The following is a 21,497-nucleotide window of genomic DNA, read 5'->3' on the forward strand; positions in this document are numbered from 1 at the left end:
ACTCCGCCTCTCCCTCTCTCCATCCACCGCTACATAGTCCTCCCTTTTCCACCGCCATTATCCTCCTCCCCATCCACCGCAGCGAGCTTTGAGGGCGGCTCTCCCCTTTTCCTCCTCTTCGTCCGACGTGTCGCTCTCCCTCTCTCCTTCTCTTTGGGCGACGGCGGCAGATCTAGCCGCATCTGTCGGCTCTACCCTCCCGCCCCCTTCTCGCGACAGTCGAGGGGCCACTGGCAGCGGCGGATCTGGCCACAAGCTAGCTGAATCCGAGGGTGACCTCGCTAGATCTGCGACGGTGGTGAACGGCGGTGACCTTAGCGGTGGCGACTTGGAGCGGCGACACGACCTCATCTGCGACATGGAGCGGCAACGCGACCTCGGTGGCGGCGACGATCACCACAGCAAGTTCTCCTTGACCTCTCCTTTTCCCCAAGCACGTCACAAGGCTACGGTTCTCCCCCAATGCGTGGTCCCGAGTAGTGGTTTTGCACCTCCCGAACTAAAGAATGGAGAGGAAATTGTTTCCTCTACAAGCACAGTTACGTCCTGTGGAACCACACGACTGGCTGCCAACTCGGTTGAGCTCCGACATAAAGACTTGAGACTACATAGCAGAGTGGATCGTTGTATATGCCCTTAGATAGAGTGACACAAGTTAAAACGAAGTAAGTTAAAGTATCTCAATCCGCATCGGGATGAGTCTGCTTTAACATAACGTCATAGGGACATTGTCGCTGACATGTGGGACCCATAAAGGTTGGGCCCAAACGTAAGTGGCGCACGTCCCGCTAACTTTACATCAGAGGAGCGCGATCCTCCGCACCGTTACCATGGTCGCAGCTTTGCTCGTCGGGCGTGAAGTACCAATCCAGTACAACGCTACTGCACCGTGGCAGCTACTAGCAGTACTACCATCTCATCTGTATCTGTCTTTCCAAAAAAAAAGAAGACATTATTACGCGTACAGTTACCCGACTTGGCTACGCTATAATACCGCAGTGTTAGCTGAGGGCCCAACCCCAACTGCTCTTATAAATTTCCTAGTTTGCTCTCTTATTACTAAAGAAAAATCCACGCCGTGCAATTGCTGCAGCTCTGTATACTTGTACAGCGCACAGTGTACACACCCCCGACCGGCAACCACCCAGCTCATTGTCCCCTCCTGCCGACCGTTTCCAGCTCCGCGTGGGAGCCAGCCAAGCCGCACATGATGGAACTGGCAGACGCGTATTCCGGAAGCAGCAGTAGATGGATACGGTAGCAGTACGCCTGTACTACGAGTCGCCGACATCGTCACCCTGCTCAGTGCTCACCGGCGTGATAGTGTCATCCTCGTCACGATGCACCCGTGCTCCACCGTCGTTTGCCGAATGCCGATTCAGCACAGTTCATTTCAAGCGGCTGCAGCATTGGACAAGAAAAGGGGCAAGTGTGGCATCAGTGACAAATGGAGTAGTAGCAAAAAGAAACGGTGTACACAAGCTACAGGCTTCAGAGTTCAGACTGACTGACCGACGCTTTTGGCTTGGCTGGCCCTGCAACCCTTCAAAAGCAAATATAATTCCATCCGGTATTCTGGTACAAGCATGTACCACAGCACAAGGCCTGGAGACTATATAGTATTATCACAAATCTTGAAGCAGGTAACCTTTCGCTCTCATAATTCATTAATTTGGGTACGGAAGATGTAACGTACCGACTCACAGATCAACATGAGCAGACCCATAGATGAAGATAGGCAAGTATAGTAGCCTATAGAAGTGTGCAGATTACAATACTTAGAACTCTCTCTTACGCCCAGGGAAGTTTGCAGATTACAACTAAACAGTACGTATTACAACTGAGAGCCGTAAGTCACTGTAACGGCACCATACATACGGATCAGGAGATAGATCCCTTATGTTCAAGGGTTCAAATCCCAATAGACATTGCCTCAAGAATCTAAAGTAATGAAACAGTAAGCTTTCTCAACATCTCATTGGCACACGTCATTCTAAAAAATAGGAGCCGTCGGATATATACTGGTTTAGTTTGTTATGATTCAGTTATCAAAATATCAAGTACTGTTACAAATATAACATAAGTTGTATTGAGGGAAAAAATGCAAGAGGTATCAATCAAAAAATAACTGCAGTAACCACGAGCCCACAAGAATAATAGAAGAAGTCCTTGCCAAAAAAGGAATATAGTGAAGAAATGAAGCTACAACACTTCCTCGCCATAAGACCATAAAAGAAGAATGCTAAACATTCACCTCATAGCTCACAGTGACAAACATATTGTCAAAAGGAATGATTGCAAAAGTTGAATTAGGGAATCAAGGACAACACCTAAGTTCCTAACCATCTACCACAGGATTTCAATCCTGAAGCTTGTTAGATATCAAAATCAGCAGAAAGTAGCTTAAATAATCTACTGTACCTTACAAGGAATAGCAAGATTGCACAAGGTAGTCCATCACTAATAAGAAAAGCAAAAGTTTCACAAATATTTTGCATGTGGTATATTAGATTTATAGTTTCCATTCCCATGTATTATTATTGTTTTCCTGTGCCTACCCCCACAAAGACACTCAAGTTTTTCTTCACCGTTTTAATTTGCTAGGAATTTCTGCAAACCGTGTGGAGTACCTCTAATGGCACCTAGAAATGTTGGCTAGCCAACAGAAGTACAATATGAGATGGGGATAGCAAGGATCAATTGGTTTTGTACCAAAAAGATCACACTTCATATTTATTGCATGGAGAGAAACAACAAGCACAGTAGGTTAACATTTACACAAAATGACTTCTATTTTAATCTGATTAATATGATGGAAGAGATATATGGTCAGCAGGCACTTCATGATTTGCATTGGTTTCACTTTATATGGTTAGATATTCCAAATCTTCAGTTATGAACTAATAACTAATTAGCAGTAGACCCCCAAGTATCAAGTTCATTTTATAAACTTTGACAGTGTCTATATATCTAAACTCCTCTTTCCAGGACCCCACCACTGTAGATATCATTACCAAGACAGGAACATCTAGATAGAAGCTTTAAAATGTGGTACTGCTACATAGTAAACTGAGGGAAAGAGTTGGCGTACACAAATAAACTTTTGTGACCTTTTAATAAAAAAATGATTGCAAATATATAGCAACATGATCATATGACCTTGAAAAAAACCACATAACCATATGTTTGCACAGCCAAACAAGTTAGGGAACTATGAGAACTGAATTCTGATGTAGCAATCAACATTTCATTTAATTGTTGGGCATCGACGGTCCAGCTCATCTACCATAGAGTGATAAAAGTCTTTGGGAAATTGGGACCCATAAAATTCCTACACTGATAAATAGTTTTAATGAAGAATTATGTCACTGAGCTTGCTAGTTATAGTAATGTACTTGCAGGTATGGTGTACAACTACTTAACACACCAAATGCCAACATGAAATGCAGAAAATTTTCTAATGCTGTCCTTATTACAGTGTGGCAGTAAGAAAAACTGGTGCAACAATGCAATTCATAAGTAATCATCAGATATTGATGCTGCCACCAATCTAACAATTAAAGCCCATAACTTCACAAACAGCTCATCATGGCATAAAAAAAATACAGCAAAGCTGTGCAACAAATTCTCTAATTTCTAATCCAGCAAATGATTCTCTAGCAACGGAAATTATACATTAGAATATCATAAGGAGGAACTCTGCCACAGAAACAAACACAATGTATGTACAACTATTCCTTACTCAAGACATGTACTTCTAGATGACAAAATTTGCTCGAAGTAATATAGTAATATCAAACAAACAATTACCTTCTCTAAATAACCTAAGCACAACCCCCTACAGTCAAACCTCCCCTAAAGCCCGCCTGACCAATCAAGCAATACATAAACTTTACATCCTTAATAAACGTAAAAGGATAAAAAAAAGAAGAGCAATATAGTAGTACTCCAGTTTTTAAGAGCACCGAATTGCACCAATGTGTCCGTCACCTGCTGCGCCTCCGATCGGCGGCGTACTGCGAGAGCGGGACGAGCTCCGACAGCGGCGTCGCCAGCGGCGTGGCCACCGGCGTGGGGATGGGCGAGGACCTGCACACGGGGCACGACGCGTTCCGGCGCAGCCAGGCGTCGAGGCAGGAGACGTGGAACCTGTGCCTGCAGTCGGGCATCACGCGCAGCATCTCCCCGTCCGCGTACTCGCTGAGGCAGATCGAGCACATGGCGTCGGCGTCCGCGCCGGCGCCGCTGTAGAAGGGGACCTTCGGGTACGACGCGATGGCCGCGGGGTCGAGCCCCACGGGGGACGACGCGGCCGCGACGCCCGAGGAGTAGGCGTCGGGGGACTCGGACCCCTCCGCGACGAAGAGCACGCGCGGGACGGTGATGGAGAGGTGGCTGGAGCTGGAGCTCGGGGTGAGCACGCCGGAGAAGTGCCCGCCGCCGCCCCCGCGGCGGAAGCAGAAGTATGACGCGAGGAGGAGCGACGCGAGCAGGACGAGGAATCCCAGCGCGATGGCGATCGAGTACCCGAGGCCGAGCGTGGCGAGCGAGGAGAGCAGCGAAGAGGATGAGGAGGACATGGCGACGGCTGCGGCTGCGGCTGCGGCGGCGGCGGCGCGGTGGGGATCGATCTCTCAGCGGGGAAGCGGCGGAATGGCATTGGGCGGAGGCGAGGCCGCGTGGGGGTAGGGGCGGAAGCGGAGTAAATGCGTATGGTGGCGTGGTGAATTTTTCCGCCCCACGCTCATCTCGCTCTGCCTCTGCCCCCTCTCCCACCTCGCCTCGTCGCGGGGGCTTGGATCTGGTGGTGGTGGACTGGTGGGTGGGCGGCGCCAGCGGCTGCATTTATTTCCGCTCGGGGACGGGACGGGAGGGGAGTAATGGCGGGGAGATATGGGGGGTTTTGCTCTGCTCTGCTCTGCCCTGCTCGGCGGCTCGGCTTTGCTGGGAAGGGAAGGAGAAGAGAACGACGCGAGTACGACGCGAGGGTGGAGGGAAAGGGAAAGAAAGGGACTCATTTTGCTTTTGCTGCGACGTGGGATCTCACTCGTTTGACGTTTGCGAATTGGCGCTACGCCCGCCGCTAGCTACCCCCGGCCCTCTGGAAAGAGCGGGGAGGGGGTCAATTCGTCGGAAGATGGCCTGTCTTTGGAGGTGTTGTTCCTTCTCCGAGATGGACGGGTCGATCGTTCGATGATGGACATGCAACAGCGCGCCGTTGGTTTCGAACGATCTGTCCTGAAGGACAGGACGTAATCATCGTGGACTTTTCCATGCCCCCTCCCTTCCGACTACGGCAAGCTCTCGCCAGCGACGGGGGGAGTACGGCCTGTCTCACGGTTGGATTAGACGTATTTGGTTCTGGTGTAGTTCGCGAAAAAAAGTTTTTGGTATTAGGTTGGACGTTTAATCGGATGTTGGAAGAAATTTTCGAACACAAATTAAAAAACTAATTTCATGACTCGTCTGTAAACCGTGAGACGAATTTATTAAGTCTAATTAATCCGTCATTGGTATATGTGAATTACTGTAGCGCTTATGACTAATCATGGACTAATTAGACTTAAAAGATTCGTCTTGCGATTTCTATACAAACTGTGCAATTAGTTTTTTATTTTATATATATTTAATGCTCCATATATATATTCAAATATCAGATGTGATGTTTGTGGAAACAAAATTTAGGAACTATACAAGCCCTTGCTTTCATTGTCTCCTTTTCAATTGCACGGAAGATGTACGCACGCTCCAGCGTACTCACACACACCCCAAGCGTCTCTTGTAGCACACACTCCACATATATAAATCGAAAAATTATGACCCTTACCCTTTCTAATCGAAAAATTAGAGGATAAACTTTTTATTAAAATGGTACGTTTTTAAACTGCTAAACGATATATTTCGTGTGAAAACTTTCTATATGAAAGTTGTTCTAAAATATCATATTTATCCATTTTTTAAGTTTGTAATAATTAAAACTCAATTAATCACATGTTATTACCACCTCGTTTTACGTGAAACACTTAATCTTCATCTTTGTTTCCTTTAAATTAGCTACTCTGTCAAACAAAAATTATACCCTAGATTTGAATCATTCTAATATAGGGTTTGATTTTTTTTTTTAAAGATGGAGGGGTACTCATTCTTTTCAAAGGATTGGCTACCTTGATTCTTAAGAGGAACACTATTCTCTACTTATGTTTTCACATGAAAAAAAATCCACCCTGACCTATTCTCTTTGTAAAAATCTTGTGCACAAAAAACAAAAAATCCCTTTATTTTCCAATTCTCTCTGTACACATGCAAATCTTATCATATTCTCGTGTTTTTTTCTACTCCTACGTTTTTCTATTTTATTCCGAATAAGCCCTAAATCATAATGAAAACATACTCCCTCCGTAAAAAAACAACTTAGAAGGGAACGTGACTCCAGATTTGTTGTACAGGAGTCACATTTCATGTTAGGTTGGCTTTTTTAGGATGGACCCGTCTATGCATAGTTGTCCGTATATCTTTTGACTACTCAAGGCATTGGCAACAACAGCCTTTTGGCTTGGTCAGGTAGTACCTTATATCATATTTGGGGCATGCTTAGATTGTAGTCAAAATAAACTTTATCAAATTTTGGCAATGTTAAATTTTTGACAAGAAGACAATATTGCCAAAATTTTGGCAAGATTTCTTATGTATCTACTAAATTTGGCAACAAACTAAACGTATATATTTTTTTTAGCAACTTCACCCAAAAATAGTATGGTGGAAAATGGCATCAGTTTGTTGTGAACTAGAGTAATAAATTTTGGCACTGCCAAAATAATAAATATATTGTGTTTGGTTTGCTATCAAGTTTGATGTTAACAGGTGCATGTATACTTTATATGCATGTCTATGTATCTCTACTTTTTATGAAACCGCCATATAATTACGCCTTCATATATCAATGTCCTTCATATATTGCGTTGACTACTTGGTGAACCGACTACTCCGACTGCTTTTCGCGCTAATCATCTAGCTACCATCGTTATCACTCATGAGTCACGAGGAAGAAACATGCATAAAAGATGCTAACAATTGTACCATTTTTACCATTTACGAGTCACGAGAAAAAAAACACGCATAAACGAACAGTTAAATTCCCATATCCTTTCATTTTTCGCTTACATAGCAAGTTCATCTAGCCCATTCGAATTGAGTATGAGATCTCTAGCTTGAGGCCTTACTACTAGAAAAATTAGAGTGATCTCTCCCCGATTTTATTTGGCAGGTCAGGGAGTAGGGGAGATTTCTAGTTGAAAGCCTCACTAAAATGAGAGAGTAGAAGTTGGGAAAGATGGTGAATGAACACACTCTTAGAACTTCAGTTTAGAGGAACTTCAGCTCCTAGGTATAGGAAAAGTGGAGGAATATGAAGGTATGCACATATCAATAAATAGAATTTTTTCATAAGATTTGAGTGGATGAAATTTTTCTATGTTTTCTCTTTATTACAACTTGGAGGGAAAGTAAAAAATTCATTTGGTTTCTCTATACATCATTCCTACAAACTGAATACTGCTTGTAGGAATAATTCTTAGGAATCCAAATCCTTTTCTTTTTCTTCAAACCGAATAAGCCCTTAGAATGGTCTCTCCCATTGTTCCAGCTTAGTAGAGGAGAAAACAATTAAACAATATCATTTATTCTGAAACAATTATCGGCCGGTTGAGGGTTTTATATTTACCAATTTAATTATTTAGTGATGGTTGTAATACGGCACTGAAAGAAATTTTAGAAAAAAAAAATTTTATGGACAGCTAAAATCGAAAATGGTATATTTTATACAACGATGCGCTGTTGGTTGTAAATTTCCGTCACCGCTTTTGTCCCAACTCGAATTCTATTTCTGACGACCGTCTAAAGGACTATTTGTGCTAAGCAAAGCACTCATTTGATTTGAGGCATTTCCAAAGGACACATGTCCTCTGCAGTGCTTCACAGGTAAGTGGGTAACACTCCTCACTTGCAGAGCAATATGCAGCAGCGCAGAGGATCTCAACTGATTTCCAAAAGCTTCAAAATGATTGATTGGAAGAGAGCTGTTTTTCCTCCTATCTCAAGCTGGATTACTAGGGATATTAGGGGAAAAAATAAAATTACTTGTGTGAGGCATCTTATAAAGCTTCATTTCTTCAAAATGGCTGGAGGAGTTGATTACAAGTATTCTGTTCCTAAAGCTTCATCAAAATGATTGGAGGAGTTGGATTACAAAGATATTGGACAAAAAAAAGGTGGACAAAAAAGGTAAATTATTACGCCGTTGCCGGGGATCGAACCCGGGTCACCCGCGTGACAGGCGGGAATACTCACCACTATACTACAACGACTTTGTTGCGCTCAACATTTCTAAATTTTTAAATTTTTTTCGATGATAGGATATCCCTGGCGGCCATCAGAATCGCCCGTTAGAGCATCGGCACATCGAAGCAGCATATTCCCATGTTCCCAGTATATCTTGTGTTCTCTTTGGCTCGACGCCTGACGCCTCACCTTCGTGCCTTTCGTCAGTTGCTCAGCTCGTGGTCGAGTATTAGCTCACTCCGCTCTTCTCCGCACCAGAGGTGCTCCTTTCCTTCCTCCGCCATGGCCCATGTACCGGGGTCTCCGTCGCCACAACTCGGAGGGGGTCGGCTCTCTCCACTTATTACGGCTTTACCTGTGAGTAACCTAGTAACCTGTGTATCCCAATTGCTGGCTTACTTCTTGTCCCCTTGTTCTTTTTCTGCGAGGCTCTTGCTGTCGTTGTTCTTGCTGAAGCACGATATGATTGTTCTCCGGTTCTTCGATTGTGTGATACTAGATGCGAACATGTGTACTTTATAAACCGTTCCCCTTTTCTCATCTCTGCTTTGGTCGCCGACGCGAGAAGTGGAATCCGCACGCAAGTGCTAGATGTGTTTATTGCAGATTTAGCAACCGATCGATCTGTTGAAATTATAAGCACATGATGATTTAATTTATTTCATAAATAAATCATGACATTGCAGACGTAACCTGGATTAAATGCATCATTAGATCTACACATGTAAACTAAGCAGTAAAACATGAACAGATCAAATATACGCGACATGTCGAACACGTACCGAGGTGGCGGAAAGACCGGTTGCTCGGCAGGAACTACTCGCGGTTGCGGGCGTCGACGAAGACGCGCAGCACGCGAGCGAAGAGGAAGGCGAGCCGTCGCGGACGAACAGGGAGCAGTCGCGCGAAGCGCTTCTCAAAAATCTTATTGCCGCCTTCTCCTGGTGCAGGACATCAAAGGCAGAGGTTCCGGAGACCTGCTCTCCATCTCGCAGGTGCACGCCGGCGAGCGGGATGGAGTAGTCTACGAGCGACGGCGCAGCACAGAGGAGGAGGCAAACCCTAGATTGATTTTGTGTGTGTAGAGGCGGCGGCTCGGTTTATATAGAGATAGGTCGCTTGATCAGGGTGCCCGCACAATCCCCACTCTGTGTAACCGAACCGGATAAGTTGCGCGTGACTTATTCGGACTCCACGCCGTTTTCACTCACCGGATTTTTCGGAATGTTTCCAAAAACAAATCCGAATTTTTCTGCAGCAAAACAAAACTGCAAAAGGAGGCTGCATCTGCGCAAGGGTGAGGAGCCAATTTTGCGGACCATTCAACGCACGCCTACCAGGCGAGGCGAGCGCGTGCGTTCCCCCTCTTCTCTCCACCACACATGCTTCAAGTGGCTAGGAGGACATCCTCCCTTTTAAGGAGGTCCCTCTCTCCTAGAATAAGCAAGGTGATACTAAACTCCACATGCATACCATCCCATGAGATGGGCTTTTGTGATTTTTCAAAGAATTAATCTTTAAATGGGCCTTAGCCTATTTATTAATTCCAACACGACCAACCTACGTCTATGAATTCCATACACAAATTTAACATCGGGACGTGTCGATATGTGGATGGGCTGTGTATGGACGTCCAGTAGCTGATGTGGACATGTGGTGTACAAGGGTCCAAGGCCCACATGGAGAATTGGAGGTAGGTATGACTGTCGAAATCTTCCAGGCCGGATAAAGACTTACAATTGAGCCTAATGGTTAGCCCATTTAGAACATTGTAGTTTTTTTTTCTTTTTTTTTTAAAAAAAAATCCATATGGAGCGTATGCGTTCAAAACATTGCGTTTTTCACTAGAGTGATGTGCATATGAAGTTTGCACTAGGAAGTACAAACATGTTTTTCGTGATGAGTACAAATAGATGTTGATACTAGTATAAAACAAAAATCCTTATATGGGGGTCGAAAGTTTGGTGTGGAAACAAAACTTTGTTTAAGGATATTTCAAGGTGTTTTAGAGCTCTATATCCAGTACGGTTAACGCCACGGACGTTTTGCATAGAATTATGTAAATTATTCGGAGAGTACTCCCTCTCTGCTATAAAAAAGAAAATTATAGGGATGAATTTGGACTAAGCATAAAAAACAAATCTTGTGGATGAATATGGATATAGACTATATCCATATTCATATCTTCAAGATTTGAATTTTTATGGACAGGGGGACTAGAGTGTAAAACGTCTCTGACCATATGACCATGATAAATCGGAAATTTTCCTTTTTAAAATACAATACAAATGCAGGTGTTTAATTACCCATCTATATAATTATACATACGTACACCCTACTCTTAATGAGCATCTCTATAAGGTTGATCGCACTATATTTATATTTGATAAATTTTTGAGAGAAATTTTATCGACAAATGAATAGCAAAAATTGATTTTTCTTAGGAACATATATTGTCGCTGGGAAGAAGGTATATGTTCAAAATAAAGGTTTTTCTGGCTATTTTATTTTTAGGAGAATTAACGAATCGAGAATTTGCTCAACTAAGGGAGTGTTTGGGAGTGAGGGACTAAAGTTTAGTCCCTCTCTCCAAAACTTTAGTCCAACCCCCTAAGGCTGTGTTCGGCAGCCAATTTTCTCCACCCTCGTTTTCCGCGCACATGTTTTTCAAACTGCTAAACAGTGCGTTTTGTTTAAAAAGTTTATATATGAAAGTTGCTTAAAAAACCATATTGATCTATTTTCTTTAAAGTAGCAAATATTTAATTAATCACGTGCTAATATATCACTCCGTTTTTCGTAAATAGTTGGGAACTGGCTATTGCCAACACAGCCAAGCAAGCACCTTAGCTAGCAAGTATAGCCAGCAACAGTTATAAAAAAAACAAAAGCCAGCAACCCTTTGTTTGTGTGTTTGGCTTGTCCAATTCAAAGTTCATGCGCGTCTAGAAACTTCGGACCAAGACGAGACCATCTCCTCCTTTTCCCTTCGGCTACCGTCTCCTGACCGCTGTCCACCGACGGATGCCGGAGCAGAACCCATCGGACGGCACGTGTCGTCAGACGAACCACGCCGTCCTCGCGATCTCCACCATCTCCTTTACTCGTGGGCCCGCAACGACGTGCCCGCGATGACGACGTCTTCCTGTCCACGTCGTTGAACTTAACCACGAAGTAGTAGTACCCTCCACCGTCTACCATTAATCCCACCCTTGTCACTGGCATGTGGGCCCTACCCCGTACTCGCGGCATTGATTCGCCGTTAAGCCATGGGGGTAAGCGCCGGGGTATACCTGCCACGCTGACAAAAAGTAGTAAACCCGTCCGTTAGATTTCAGACGGGTTTGGGCTCAAATATCCTCCGCGGCGTCTGCGTTCAAACGGACGGTTGAGATCGCATCACGCACCGTATAAAGCGACCTTTGCCTGGCTACACGCACCCGATACTTTCGTCGGAGCAAACTCTCTGTTTGAAGCCACGGAGAAAAAGCTTGGGGGATTTCTTGGAAGCGAAGAGTGAGGGGAGAAGAAGAAGAAGAAGAAGAGGGGGGAGGAGGAGGAGCAGCATGGCTGAGCACAAGGAGGAGCAGTCGGTGATGGAGAAGCTCTCCGAGAAGCTGCACGGCGACTCCTCGTCGTCTTCCTCAGACTCGGACGACGACAAGAAGGGTTCCTCCTCGTCGTCGGCGGCGGCGGCCATGAAGGCCAAGATCTACCGCCTCTTCGGCCGCGAGAGGCCCGTCCACTCCGTCCTCGGCGGCGGCAAGCGTAAGCCCCTTGCTTGGTAGCTTGGATTCGAAAGCATCGCTTCTATTTTGCTGTAGATCCGATCCGATCGCCTTTTTTTTTTTTTGGCTCGCTTGTTCTACCTGCGACTGTTACTTCACCTATTTAGCAGCTCTATGCGATGCAAATAAGTGTTTAAATCCGTGATTTGGGGATCTATATCTCCAGACTCTACTAAAACCTCAAGATTTGCTTTGTTCGATTTGATTTGATTAGTGATGTGGTGAAACGGCTGCGCAGCTTGTCGTTACTCTTAAACCCTAAATAAGATTTTGTTTGATCCCGATCTTGAAATAGATCTGGAATATTTACTCACCTATCTGTTTATTCTGGTGTTTGGAGTTATTTGATTGATTGTTTGTACATAAATGCGTGCTTGCAGCTGCTGATCTCGTGCTATGGAGGAACAAGAAGATCTCCGGTGGGGTGCTCGCCGGAGCCACGGCCATCTGGCTACTCTTCGAGATCATGGAGTACCACCTCCTCACCTTGGTGTGCCACTGCCTCATTCTCTCCCTGGCCGTCCTCTTCCTCTGGTCCAATGCCTCCACTTTCATCCACAAGTGAGCTTCTGTAGTACTTTGACTCTGATGCGCTTTAGACCCGCAGCTGGTATTTGTGGTGCCCTGTTGTCAAGTTTTTCCTTATCATGTATGTGGCCATAACTTATTATACTGATTTTTTAGGTCCCCTCCAAACATTCCTGAGGTGAAAATTCCAGAGGACTTGACAGTAAACATTGCCCTTTCTCTGAGATATGAGATCAATAGAGGTTTTGCAACCTTGAGGGAGATTGGTCATGGCCGTGATCTGAAGAAGTTCCTCATTGTATGTTAACTGACTCTTTATCCTCGGTGATGCATAACATTAGGCACTTGTTGATTGCCTGCTGATGTGCCTTGTTATCTTTCTATCATCAGGTGATCGCTGGACTCTGGATTCTGTCAGTTCTTGGTAGCAGCTGCAACTTTTTGACTTTGTTCTACATAGGTAATGATACCAGTGCTGCGAAGCTTAAGTTTGGCAAACTATTTGATACAAGTTTATAACAACCTTTTTTTGGGGCTGAATGCAGTTTTTGTGGCGCTCTACACTGTGCCAGTACTGTATGAGAAGTATGAGGACAAGGTTGATGCTTTTGGTGAGAAGGCTGAGATTGAATTTAAGAAGTACTATGCCCTCTTTGAAGAGAAATGCCTATCGAAGATTCCCAAGGGTCCTTTGAAAGATAAGAAGCACTAGATTAGTAGAAGGTACCTGCAATGAATCAGCAGTCGTGTTAATCACTATTGCTCGACTTTTATTTTGGAGGATGGTTATGTGTCCTTGTGTGTGTGTCTAGTTGATAATATATACTTGCACGGGCAGTTCTAGCCTTCTAGCATGGCTGATAGTTGTTATGTGGTGGCAGATGGTTGTGGCGTGCAATCTTTTGTGGAGTTGAGCAATGCCGGCTCAAATCTGCTGATCTTTTCCCCCCTTTCATGTTCAACTTTAAGCATAGTTACTATATCTGGATGCTAGAAGTATTATGGTACTATCAATGCCCCAAGTGAACCTTGTGATATATTGTTTCATGGCTTTATGTTTTTTACCGGTTTTAGGCTAGTGGGATGTATTATGGTATTACTTTGTTTGCTGATATGAAATCTGGTAATCTGGTCCGTCTTCAGAGAGGTCATATTGGAATTAACTTGAAAGTGAAGGTCCCAGCAGAGGGTTATTCGATAAAGTTGAAAACTAACATTATAACCTTCAGAAATGCATTATGCCATGCCGTACAATGCTTGAATGATTGTCTGTATTTCAAAGCATTTTAATCCATGGGCTACATCATAAGTTACTATTATTAGTGTTTATTAATTTCAAGCTGAGGGCTCTGGTTGATATTCTAGGATGAAGCAGCTCAAAAATTAACCTTGATGGGCTTAATTGTTTGGTTTCTTTTGGGATTCCATATTATGCCTACTATAAGATTTTGATATTATAGTCAATGTGGTACTTCCAATTACGAGTCAATGCCTTCTGTGGCCATTCCCAGCCGTTGTTATGATGAGAAACTGTTGTTTTTCCTTATAACATATGAATTGAAGTTGGCCAGTTTTGCATTTGCATTTTGTGCGGTTGTTATGATTGATATAAAAAAGCCCATTTTGTCGCTTGATACTATCTGGGTTTGAAGCTTAGCATCATTTGTGATCTTCTGATATGTGGATTAAATTCCTCTTTTCAAGCCGTTTAGGAACTTTTGAGTGCTAGTGTTATAAAGAATAATGCAGGCGTGGAAACCGCTTTCTTTTGTGCATGCTGGTAAACGCGAATACTGTCCGGCTACCGTAAGGTATACTATGGTTTTGGTTTTGAAAACCGAAAAGGTTATCGTGCGTGATAACTATACGGTTTTGTAAACTCTGTTCTTGTCTAATCTCTACTGGTTTTTGGGCTGGGAAGCTATTTTGGGTCCTTCGGGATGGGAGCCGTCAGGACTCGGGAGAGTATTCCTGGTCTTTCTGTGTATCTCATTAGGTTTTGTTGGAATATTGCCTAGCAAACATTCGAATGTTTTTTTCATCCATCTCACTCGGATTTTTCAACATATGGATGTGCACCACGGGCTAGCTTAATCGTAACAACGGGCCCAATCTGACAGTTATAAGTTTAAAAAGGTTTAATAAAAAAAGAAAAATATCATCAACATATGAATTAAAAACTTGCACTGTTTTAGTATAATTTTAGTATAGTTACACTGTAATTAATCATATGCATATCATATAATTTTGTAATTTTAGTATAGTTACACTGTAATTTTCGTAATTACACTGTAATTAATATGTAACTAGTATGTAAGTTTATTATTTGGATACAAAGATAACATAACATTGGTTGCTTGGCTCAGTTGGTAAAATGCCTTCTCTTGGGCAACAAGAGATAGTGCGGTCGACTCCACGCCTACACGTGAACACTCACCTTTTATTTTCCCACCTCACCCGTGTGAGCACGAATCTTGATACAATCAAACGGTCCAAAAAATCGAATGTCTGTCGATTTATAGCAAAACCGCATTATTATTGGCAGGGGAATATTTTATCACCCTTCAAAACTACTTCCCCTATCCAAAAGTATAAGGTATTTGTTTTGTCACCAAGCTAACGAGAATTGAATCGATTGTTCAGTTTCTAGTCAATAATTTAATTTAGCACGGTAAAACGAAAGGGCTAGTTAACAATTTAATTTAGCACTGTAAAATAAAAGGCCAACTTATTTATTTCAAGTCTTAATGTGTGACACAATAAATATGCTTATGTCATTGGAAAAAGAAATAGGGGCACTACAAATATATGCCTATCTCATTTGAAAACAAGAAAATGAAATAGACCGACATGAAGGAACAGCTTTCACCTTTTATTTTCCCACCTCACCTGTGTGAGCACGAATCTTGATGCAATCAAACGGTCTAAAAATCGAATGATATGTAACAAGAAATCTGTCGCAAGATTTATAGCAAAACCGCATTACTATTGGCAGGGGAATATTTTATCACCCTTCAAAACTACTCTCCCTAGTATTTGTTTTGTCACCAAGCTAACGAGAATTGAATCGATTGCTCAGTTTCTAGTCAATAATTTAATTTAGCATGGTAAAACGAAAGGGCTAGTTAACAATTTAATTTAGAACTGTAAAATAAAAGGCCAACTTATTTATTTCAAGTCTTAATGTGTGACACAATAAATATGCTTATGTCATTGGAAAAAGAAATAGGGGCACTACAAATATATGCCTATCTCATTTGAAAACAAGAAAATGAAATAGACCGACATGAAGGAACAGCGACGGCTACTATCCTCCTTCGATAAGGGCATTCCCAACCCAATAACTAGAATGATGTCCATAGTAGTATTAAATAAGCTGTCACCTAGAATAAAAAATGAGCTGGCAAGTGAATAAATGAGAAAAGAGAGAAAACCATGTCTTGCATGCGAAATGGTTTCTATACAATATCCAAGATATCATGTGAGATAAGTAGCATTAAATTAAAGTATGGAATAGCGATGTTTGCATTGGAAGAGTAGTATCTAGTACTAGTTTGTTGATGATGTGGAGTTTATGAAAACTATGTCTAGTGTCTTAGGTTGGGAATAGCCTAACATGTAAAAAAATATCGATTGCTAGCAGTTATTCTGGGTTGCCCGGGCATAACTATGCTGCTCGCTTCGTTTGATGTTCAAATATATTTGAGTAAATTTCATAAAACTCATATACTTTACACGATCTATCGCAAAACTACAGATTTAAGAACTTATTTCACAGAACTACATATTCAATGTCTTCGTTATCACAAAATTACATGTACTTTGCACAATATATCACAAAACTACGGATTTAAGAACTTGTTTCACAAAACTACGGATTTAGTGAATTCGTTTATCACAGAACTACAGGTTTAGTGTCTTCATTTATCACAAAACTACAAATTTAAAAAGTTTGTAGTTTTGTGATAAATGAAGACACTAAACCAAGTTTGTAGTTTTGTGATAAATGAAGACACTAAACCTGTAGTTCTGTGATAAATTTGTAGTTTTGTGATAAATGAAGACACTAAACCTGTAGTTCTGTGATAAACGAATTCACTAAATCCGTAGTTTTGTAAAACAAAAATTTGTAGTTTTGTGATCAATGAAGACACTAAACCTGTAGTTCTGTGATAAACGAATTCACTAAATCCGTAGTTTTGTGAAACAAGTTCTTAAATCCGTAGTTTTGTGATATATTGTGCAAAGTACATGTAATTTTGTGATAACGAAGACATTGAATATGTAGTTATGTGAAATAAGCTCTTAAATCTGTAGTTTTGTGAAATTTACTCAATATATTTCAAGCGTGTCGGGTTGATCCGTTAGCCTGTCATGATGGGTGGAAGTGTAAAGTGTTATTGTTACAATGAAATTTTACTGCAGTATCACCGGTTTTTTCCAGTTCGATCACAGGTCCGGTCCGGTCCTAATAACTGTGGAAGTGTTATTGTTACAATGAAATTTTACTGCAGTATCACTTCGTATTCTCTTTGTCCCTGAAAAACAACTTTTACAGATGAATGTTCCGAGGATGAATCTGTACAAGCATTAGTTATCAGAAGAGTAAAATGCACCAGCGGTCCTTAAACCTGTCAGGAGGTTTCGCATTAGTTATCATAAGAGTAAAATGCACCAGCGGTCCTTAAACTTGTCAGGAGGTTTCACTTAGGTCCACGAACTTGCAAAGTGCACATCAAGAACCCCAAACTTGGTTTATTGTATCATCCCGGTCCAAAGCCGTGTTTGACCGTGGCCTTGCCTACGTGGCACGTCACGTGGACGATGACATGGAATTTTTTTCTCCCTCTTTTTTTGGACCCACTATGGCCTCAAAATCTCCTCTCCTTCTCTCTCTCTGCCATGGCGGTAGCGGCAGATCCGCGGGCGAAGCCGCCCGCTGTGATGTTGACGCACCACCTCGAGCCGTGGGGGCAGCCGCCGCCGCCAATTCGCGCGCACCGCTTGCTGCCGCCGGTGCTCCCGGTGGTAGCGTTACCGGCGGGTGGGGACGCCGCCACACGCGATTGTCAACGCTCGTCGTCTCTCCGTAGGGGCGGCGCCGACGCCGCCGCCACCAAGCAGGTCATCATCGACGAGGATCCCTTCGACGGTGGGATCGAGGAGCTCCAGGTGAAGCTCATGGGTCACCTACGATGATCCCTTCATCAGCGAGGATCCCTTCGACGCACCGCCGTCTTCTACCTCTCTCTCTGGCCCGAATCTCGTTGGAGCCGGCGGTCCTCGTTGCTTCGGCGTCGTCGCCCAGGACTTGTCGAGCGAGCACGGCGGTCACCATCTCCATTACCGACGGCTGCCGCACGCCGTCCAGCCCTGCGGCCACCACCGGCAGCATCCCCGGCGTCGCCCTCTGTTGCGAGAAGTGGAGCGCGTGCAGCAGGCCGGCGGTGCCGTCACTGACGCCTGGTCCTCCCGAGGTCGCCCCCCCAGCGAGCGGCGACGATGGGGCCGAGCGCGGCAGGCCGGGTTGCACGCGTCGGCGGCCCCTCCCTCTCGTTAGCGTCACCGTCCTCCTCCCCGAATCGCCGCCGTCTCCCTCCCTCCCGTCAGCGCCACTGTCCTCCCTCCCGTCGCGCGCTCGCGGTGCAGCGGCCACCGGAGAGAAAAAAAAGGAAGAAGGGAGAAAAAAAGAGAAGAAGGGAGAAAAAAATTTCATGTCATCGTCTGCGTGGCGTGCCACGTTGGCAAGACCACAGTCAAATGAGATTTTGGACCGGGATAATACAATAAACCAAGTTTAGTGACCTCGACGTGCGTTTTACAAGTTCGTGGACCTAAGTAAAACCTCACGACAAGGTTAAGGACCGCTGGTGTATTTTACTCTTATCAGAAGATTATTTTTTTTTTTAACGGAGGGCGTGGCGTACTTGTTTATTTTCTTCCCTTGCCAGAAACAGTACACTATCCATCTTGACTTTGGTTAAAAGAAAGGTGATTATGCTACCCTTGTTGGACAAATAGGCCATGAGCTATAACAATGATTTTTGTATTTTTGTATTAGCAGCTGGAACGTTTTGATAGTTTGATGAGTACATTTTACAAAATAAAGATATTTTTGCTAAATTATTGTGAAGCTATAGATTTAAAATGATGTATCATAAGCTATAAATTTGACACCAAATTCATCAGAACCAAATTTAAGGTGGAGTATCATGAATTTAGTAATAAAGTTATCATAAAACTATAAGTTTGACGTCAATTTAATTATAAACTTGAATATGTTTTTAACTCTACTTAGTCTTAAACTGTAATTGTGTTTTATATTTTTTAAATCTATAGTAAGATGTCATAGAAATATTATACTATTGTATAAATAATATTAGAAAATATAAAGTACACATTTACAAAAGGTAAAAAATAGTGACGGAACTACCACTATTGTTTTTTATAATAGTATAGATAGTTTTGTGATATTATGATAATATGATCAAAATATTTGTTGTTTAACGAAGAAGACATCATCTTATATCCGTGCATGCAACTTTGCGGAAACACATTTTAGTGTCTCATTGTCATGCTAAAGATTTCAAATCTTGCGGTGACGTTTCCTTTAGACCGGCACGGGTGACATCACAGGAGGAAAACGCAAAGTCAATTTAAGGAGGTCTTGGGGTCCTGAACTTGGAAAAATTCACGAGAGCTCTGCGACTATGTTGGCTGTGGCACGAATAGAAGGACCCAAACAAGCCATGGGTTGGCTTCGAGACCCCCTAGGATGAAGTAGATAAGAGCCTATTCGTGACTCCACATGGATAGATGGGAGAAGACCAAATGACCACATGCCTCTAGTCTACGCAATCTCTGGGAAGAGGAAAAAGACCATGCTCCAAGGAAAGGAGAACTATGCCTGGGTAGGAGATCTATCGTTGGAAGCAAACCCAGTAATCACAGTGGCCCTTGTGGAGCAACTGGAGGCCCTATGGACTGCAGTTTGTGATGTGCAGTTAGATGAAGAAGAGCTTGACCAAATCTCATGGAAGTTCACTCCTCATGGGTAGTACTAGGCTTCGTCAGCCTACAAAGCACAGTGCATTAGTGCGCCTAATACAACATTTGACTCGTTGATTTGGAAAGTCTGGGCACTTAGAAAATGCAAACTCCATGCTTGGCTTATCATACAGAACAGGGTTTGGACCTCTGACTGGCTTGCGACCAGGGGTGGACAGAATAACGGGAGGTGCCCCCTTAGCTAGGGAGAGGATGAAACGGCTCTGCACCTCATCGCTGAGTGCAAATACACGAAAAGGATTTGGAGCCTCGTAGCGACGTGGGTAGGCTTTCATCAGCTGAAACCCCGACATTGGGGGGCAGCTCAATCGGTCAAAGAACGGTGGGAAATACCGGCCTCTGTGCTTGGTGTTCCCAAGAAGGGACTTTGCACCCTGATACTTCTCATTGTTTGGGAAGTTTGGAAGGAGCGAAACCTGCGGATATTTGAGCATAAGGAGGTCGTAATTTCACACCTACTTGCAAAGATAAAAAAAAGAGGCTAGCATATGGGCCTTGGCAGGCGTTAAGTGTCTTAGAGAGTTTATTCCGCACTTTGTATAGTATACCGTCTTAATTAGGGCTATATTTTTCTCTTACTATATATTTAATGAAAAAGCACAATCTCGTGCTGATTCCATTAAAAAAAAGATTTCAAATCTTATCTACGGCAAAGCATAAAGATCAATAGTAACACATTGCAAACTCCAGCCCAAAAGGCCCAAGCTCTAGCCTGCGTGCATTGCAGGTGCCCCCTGCGTGATCATCTAGAGTGATTTTTTGCAGTGCAGAATAGCGTCCCTGATTGCATCCTCGCACACCTTAATATTGCGGGACTCATCGGCGGCGGCACGGCCATAAGCGTGCCTCGTCGTGATCCTTCTCCCGACACAGCAGCTCGCCATCTTCTGATATAGCGGTTCCAGGAACGTCAGACACTTGCACGAGAGCCGCCTCGGCAGCACGCGGCCGCACCTCCTCCCCAAGGACGGCAGCCTGAGCTTGATGCTCGCCCCGAGTCCGAGGACGGAGCTCGGCGACCACCCCGGAGCCGCCGCAACGCGGAGAGACGAACGCGGGGAACTTGGCGACGCCAGCCGGGGCAGCAGGTGGCGCTTGCTCGCGGGGATCGTCGTCGTGATCCTCTGGGCCGAGTCCACATAGCGCGGCCGCAGGAGCACCGGGATAGCGTCCCGCTTGGGGGCGCCGCTGACGTCGCCGCCGCTGACGTCGCCGCCGCCGCCGTCGTCGTCGCCGCCGCCGCCGCCTCCCTGACGCCGTACGGCTCGCAGTGGGAGGAGAAGGCCGTCGCGGAACATCTGGTCGGCGTGGGCCATCGCCGCGGCTTGCTTGGAGCACTCGAACGGCGGCGGCGAGAAGTCGAAGCTGCATCCCCGCGCGTGCGTGTCGTCGTCGGCGCGCGCGAGCGGCTTGTTAGTCGGCCAGCTGTAGGAGAAGCTGCCAATGTCAGGGACGGGAGGCGAGTTGGAGTGATCCATGGCGCTGCAGCCGTGCAGTGTGCAAGGGGCAAATGGCCAAGATGGGGGGTTTTGTGGAGCGTCGTCAAGCATGCCGTGCGCGCGAGTGTGGAGTGGAGCAGATGCATACGTATTCGCTGCCTCGCTGGAGAGTGGAGGAATTTTAAAAAGGGAAGGCCACAGATGGGAACTATTGTGGGGTTGCAGAGATTGCGATGGCAGGGGCGACATGCCAATGACATGGATTTCTTCAGTCTGTCAGAAGTTTGTGCGTGCTTCAGCAGATGACTCACCAGAAATTCAGAACGGAACTCTGTTT

At 44.3% G+C, this 21,497-nt stretch overlaps 3 protein-coding genes and 1 non-coding gene across 4 annotated transcripts; 1 reads left to right on the top strand and 3 right to left on the bottom strand.

Annotated features, from left to right (window-relative positions):
* Nucleotides 1–3,652: 3,652 nt before the first annotated feature.
* LOC127761954 (RING-H2 finger protein ATL67-like) lies at nucleotides 3,653–4,953 on the bottom strand. The gene has a single exon (XM_052286293.1). The coding sequence runs from the start codon at nucleotides 4,578–4,580 to the stop codon at nucleotides 3,987–3,989; it is 594 nt and encodes a 197-aa protein (XP_052142253.1). The 5' UTR covers nucleotides 4,581–4,953; the 3' UTR covers nucleotides 3,653–3,986.
* A 3,338-nt stretch (nucleotides 4,954–8,291) lies between these two features.
* TRNAD-GUC (transfer RNA aspartic acid (anticodon GUC)) lies at nucleotides 8,292–8,363 on the bottom strand. Its single transcript has one exon. It is a non-coding gene; the product is annotated as a tRNA-Asp (tRNA).
* Nucleotides 8,364–11,767: 3,404 nt separating this feature from the next.
* LOC127782823 (reticulon-like protein B1) lies at nucleotides 11,768–13,690 on the top strand. Its single transcript, XM_052310098.1, has 5 exons — nucleotides 11,768–12,105; nucleotides 12,506–12,686; nucleotides 12,810–12,951; nucleotides 13,044–13,113; nucleotides 13,199–13,690. Exons 1-5 carry the CDS (start codon nucleotides 11,904–11,906, stop codon nucleotides 13,363–13,365), a joined length of 762 nt encoding a protein of 253 aa, XP_052166058.1. The 5' UTR covers nucleotides 11,768–11,903; the 3' UTR covers nucleotides 13,366–13,690.
* Nucleotides 13,691–20,304: 6,614 nt separating this feature from the next.
* On the bottom strand, nucleotides 20,305–21,409 carry LOC127760238 (uncharacterized). Its single transcript, XM_052284461.1, has one exon. The coding sequence runs from the start codon at nucleotides 21,407–21,409 to the stop codon at nucleotides 20,468–20,470; it is 942 nt and encodes a 313-aa protein (XP_052140421.1). The 3' UTR covers nucleotides 20,305–20,467.
* Between the last annotated feature and the right edge of the window lie 88 nt (nucleotides 21,410–21,497).

Source organism: Oryza glaberrima, chromosome 1 (assembly GCF_000147395.1).
Source record: "Oryza glaberrima chromosome 1, OglaRS2, whole genome shotgun sequence".
In the NCBI taxonomy this organism is placed as follows: Eukaryota; Viridiplantae; Streptophyta; class Magnoliopsida; order Poales; family Poaceae; genus Oryza; species Oryza glaberrima.

Excerpts from the sequence above, each read along its gene's own strand:
- LOC127760238 (XM_052284461.1), bottom strand. The coding sequence starts at position 21,409 with ATGTCGCCCCTGCCATCGCAATCTCTGCAACCCCACAATAGTTCCCAT.
- LOC127761954 (XM_052286293.1), bottom strand. The coding sequence starts at position 4,580 with ATGTCCTCCTCATCCTCTTCGCTGCTCTCCTCGCTCGCCACGCTCGGC.
- LOC127782823 (XM_052310098.1), top strand. The coding sequence starts at position 11,904 with ATGGCTGAGCACAAGGAGGAGCAGTCGGTGATGGAGAAGCTCTCCGAG. Across the intron at positions 12,106-12,505 it reads CGTCCTCGGCGGCGGCAAGC|CTGCTGATCTCGTGCTATGG; the intron begins GTAAGCCCCTTG and ends GCGTGCTTGCAG. Across the intron at positions 12,687-12,809 it reads GCCTCCACTTTCATCCACAA|GTCCCCTCCAAACATTCCTG; the intron begins GTGAGCTTCTGT and ends CTGATTTTTTAG.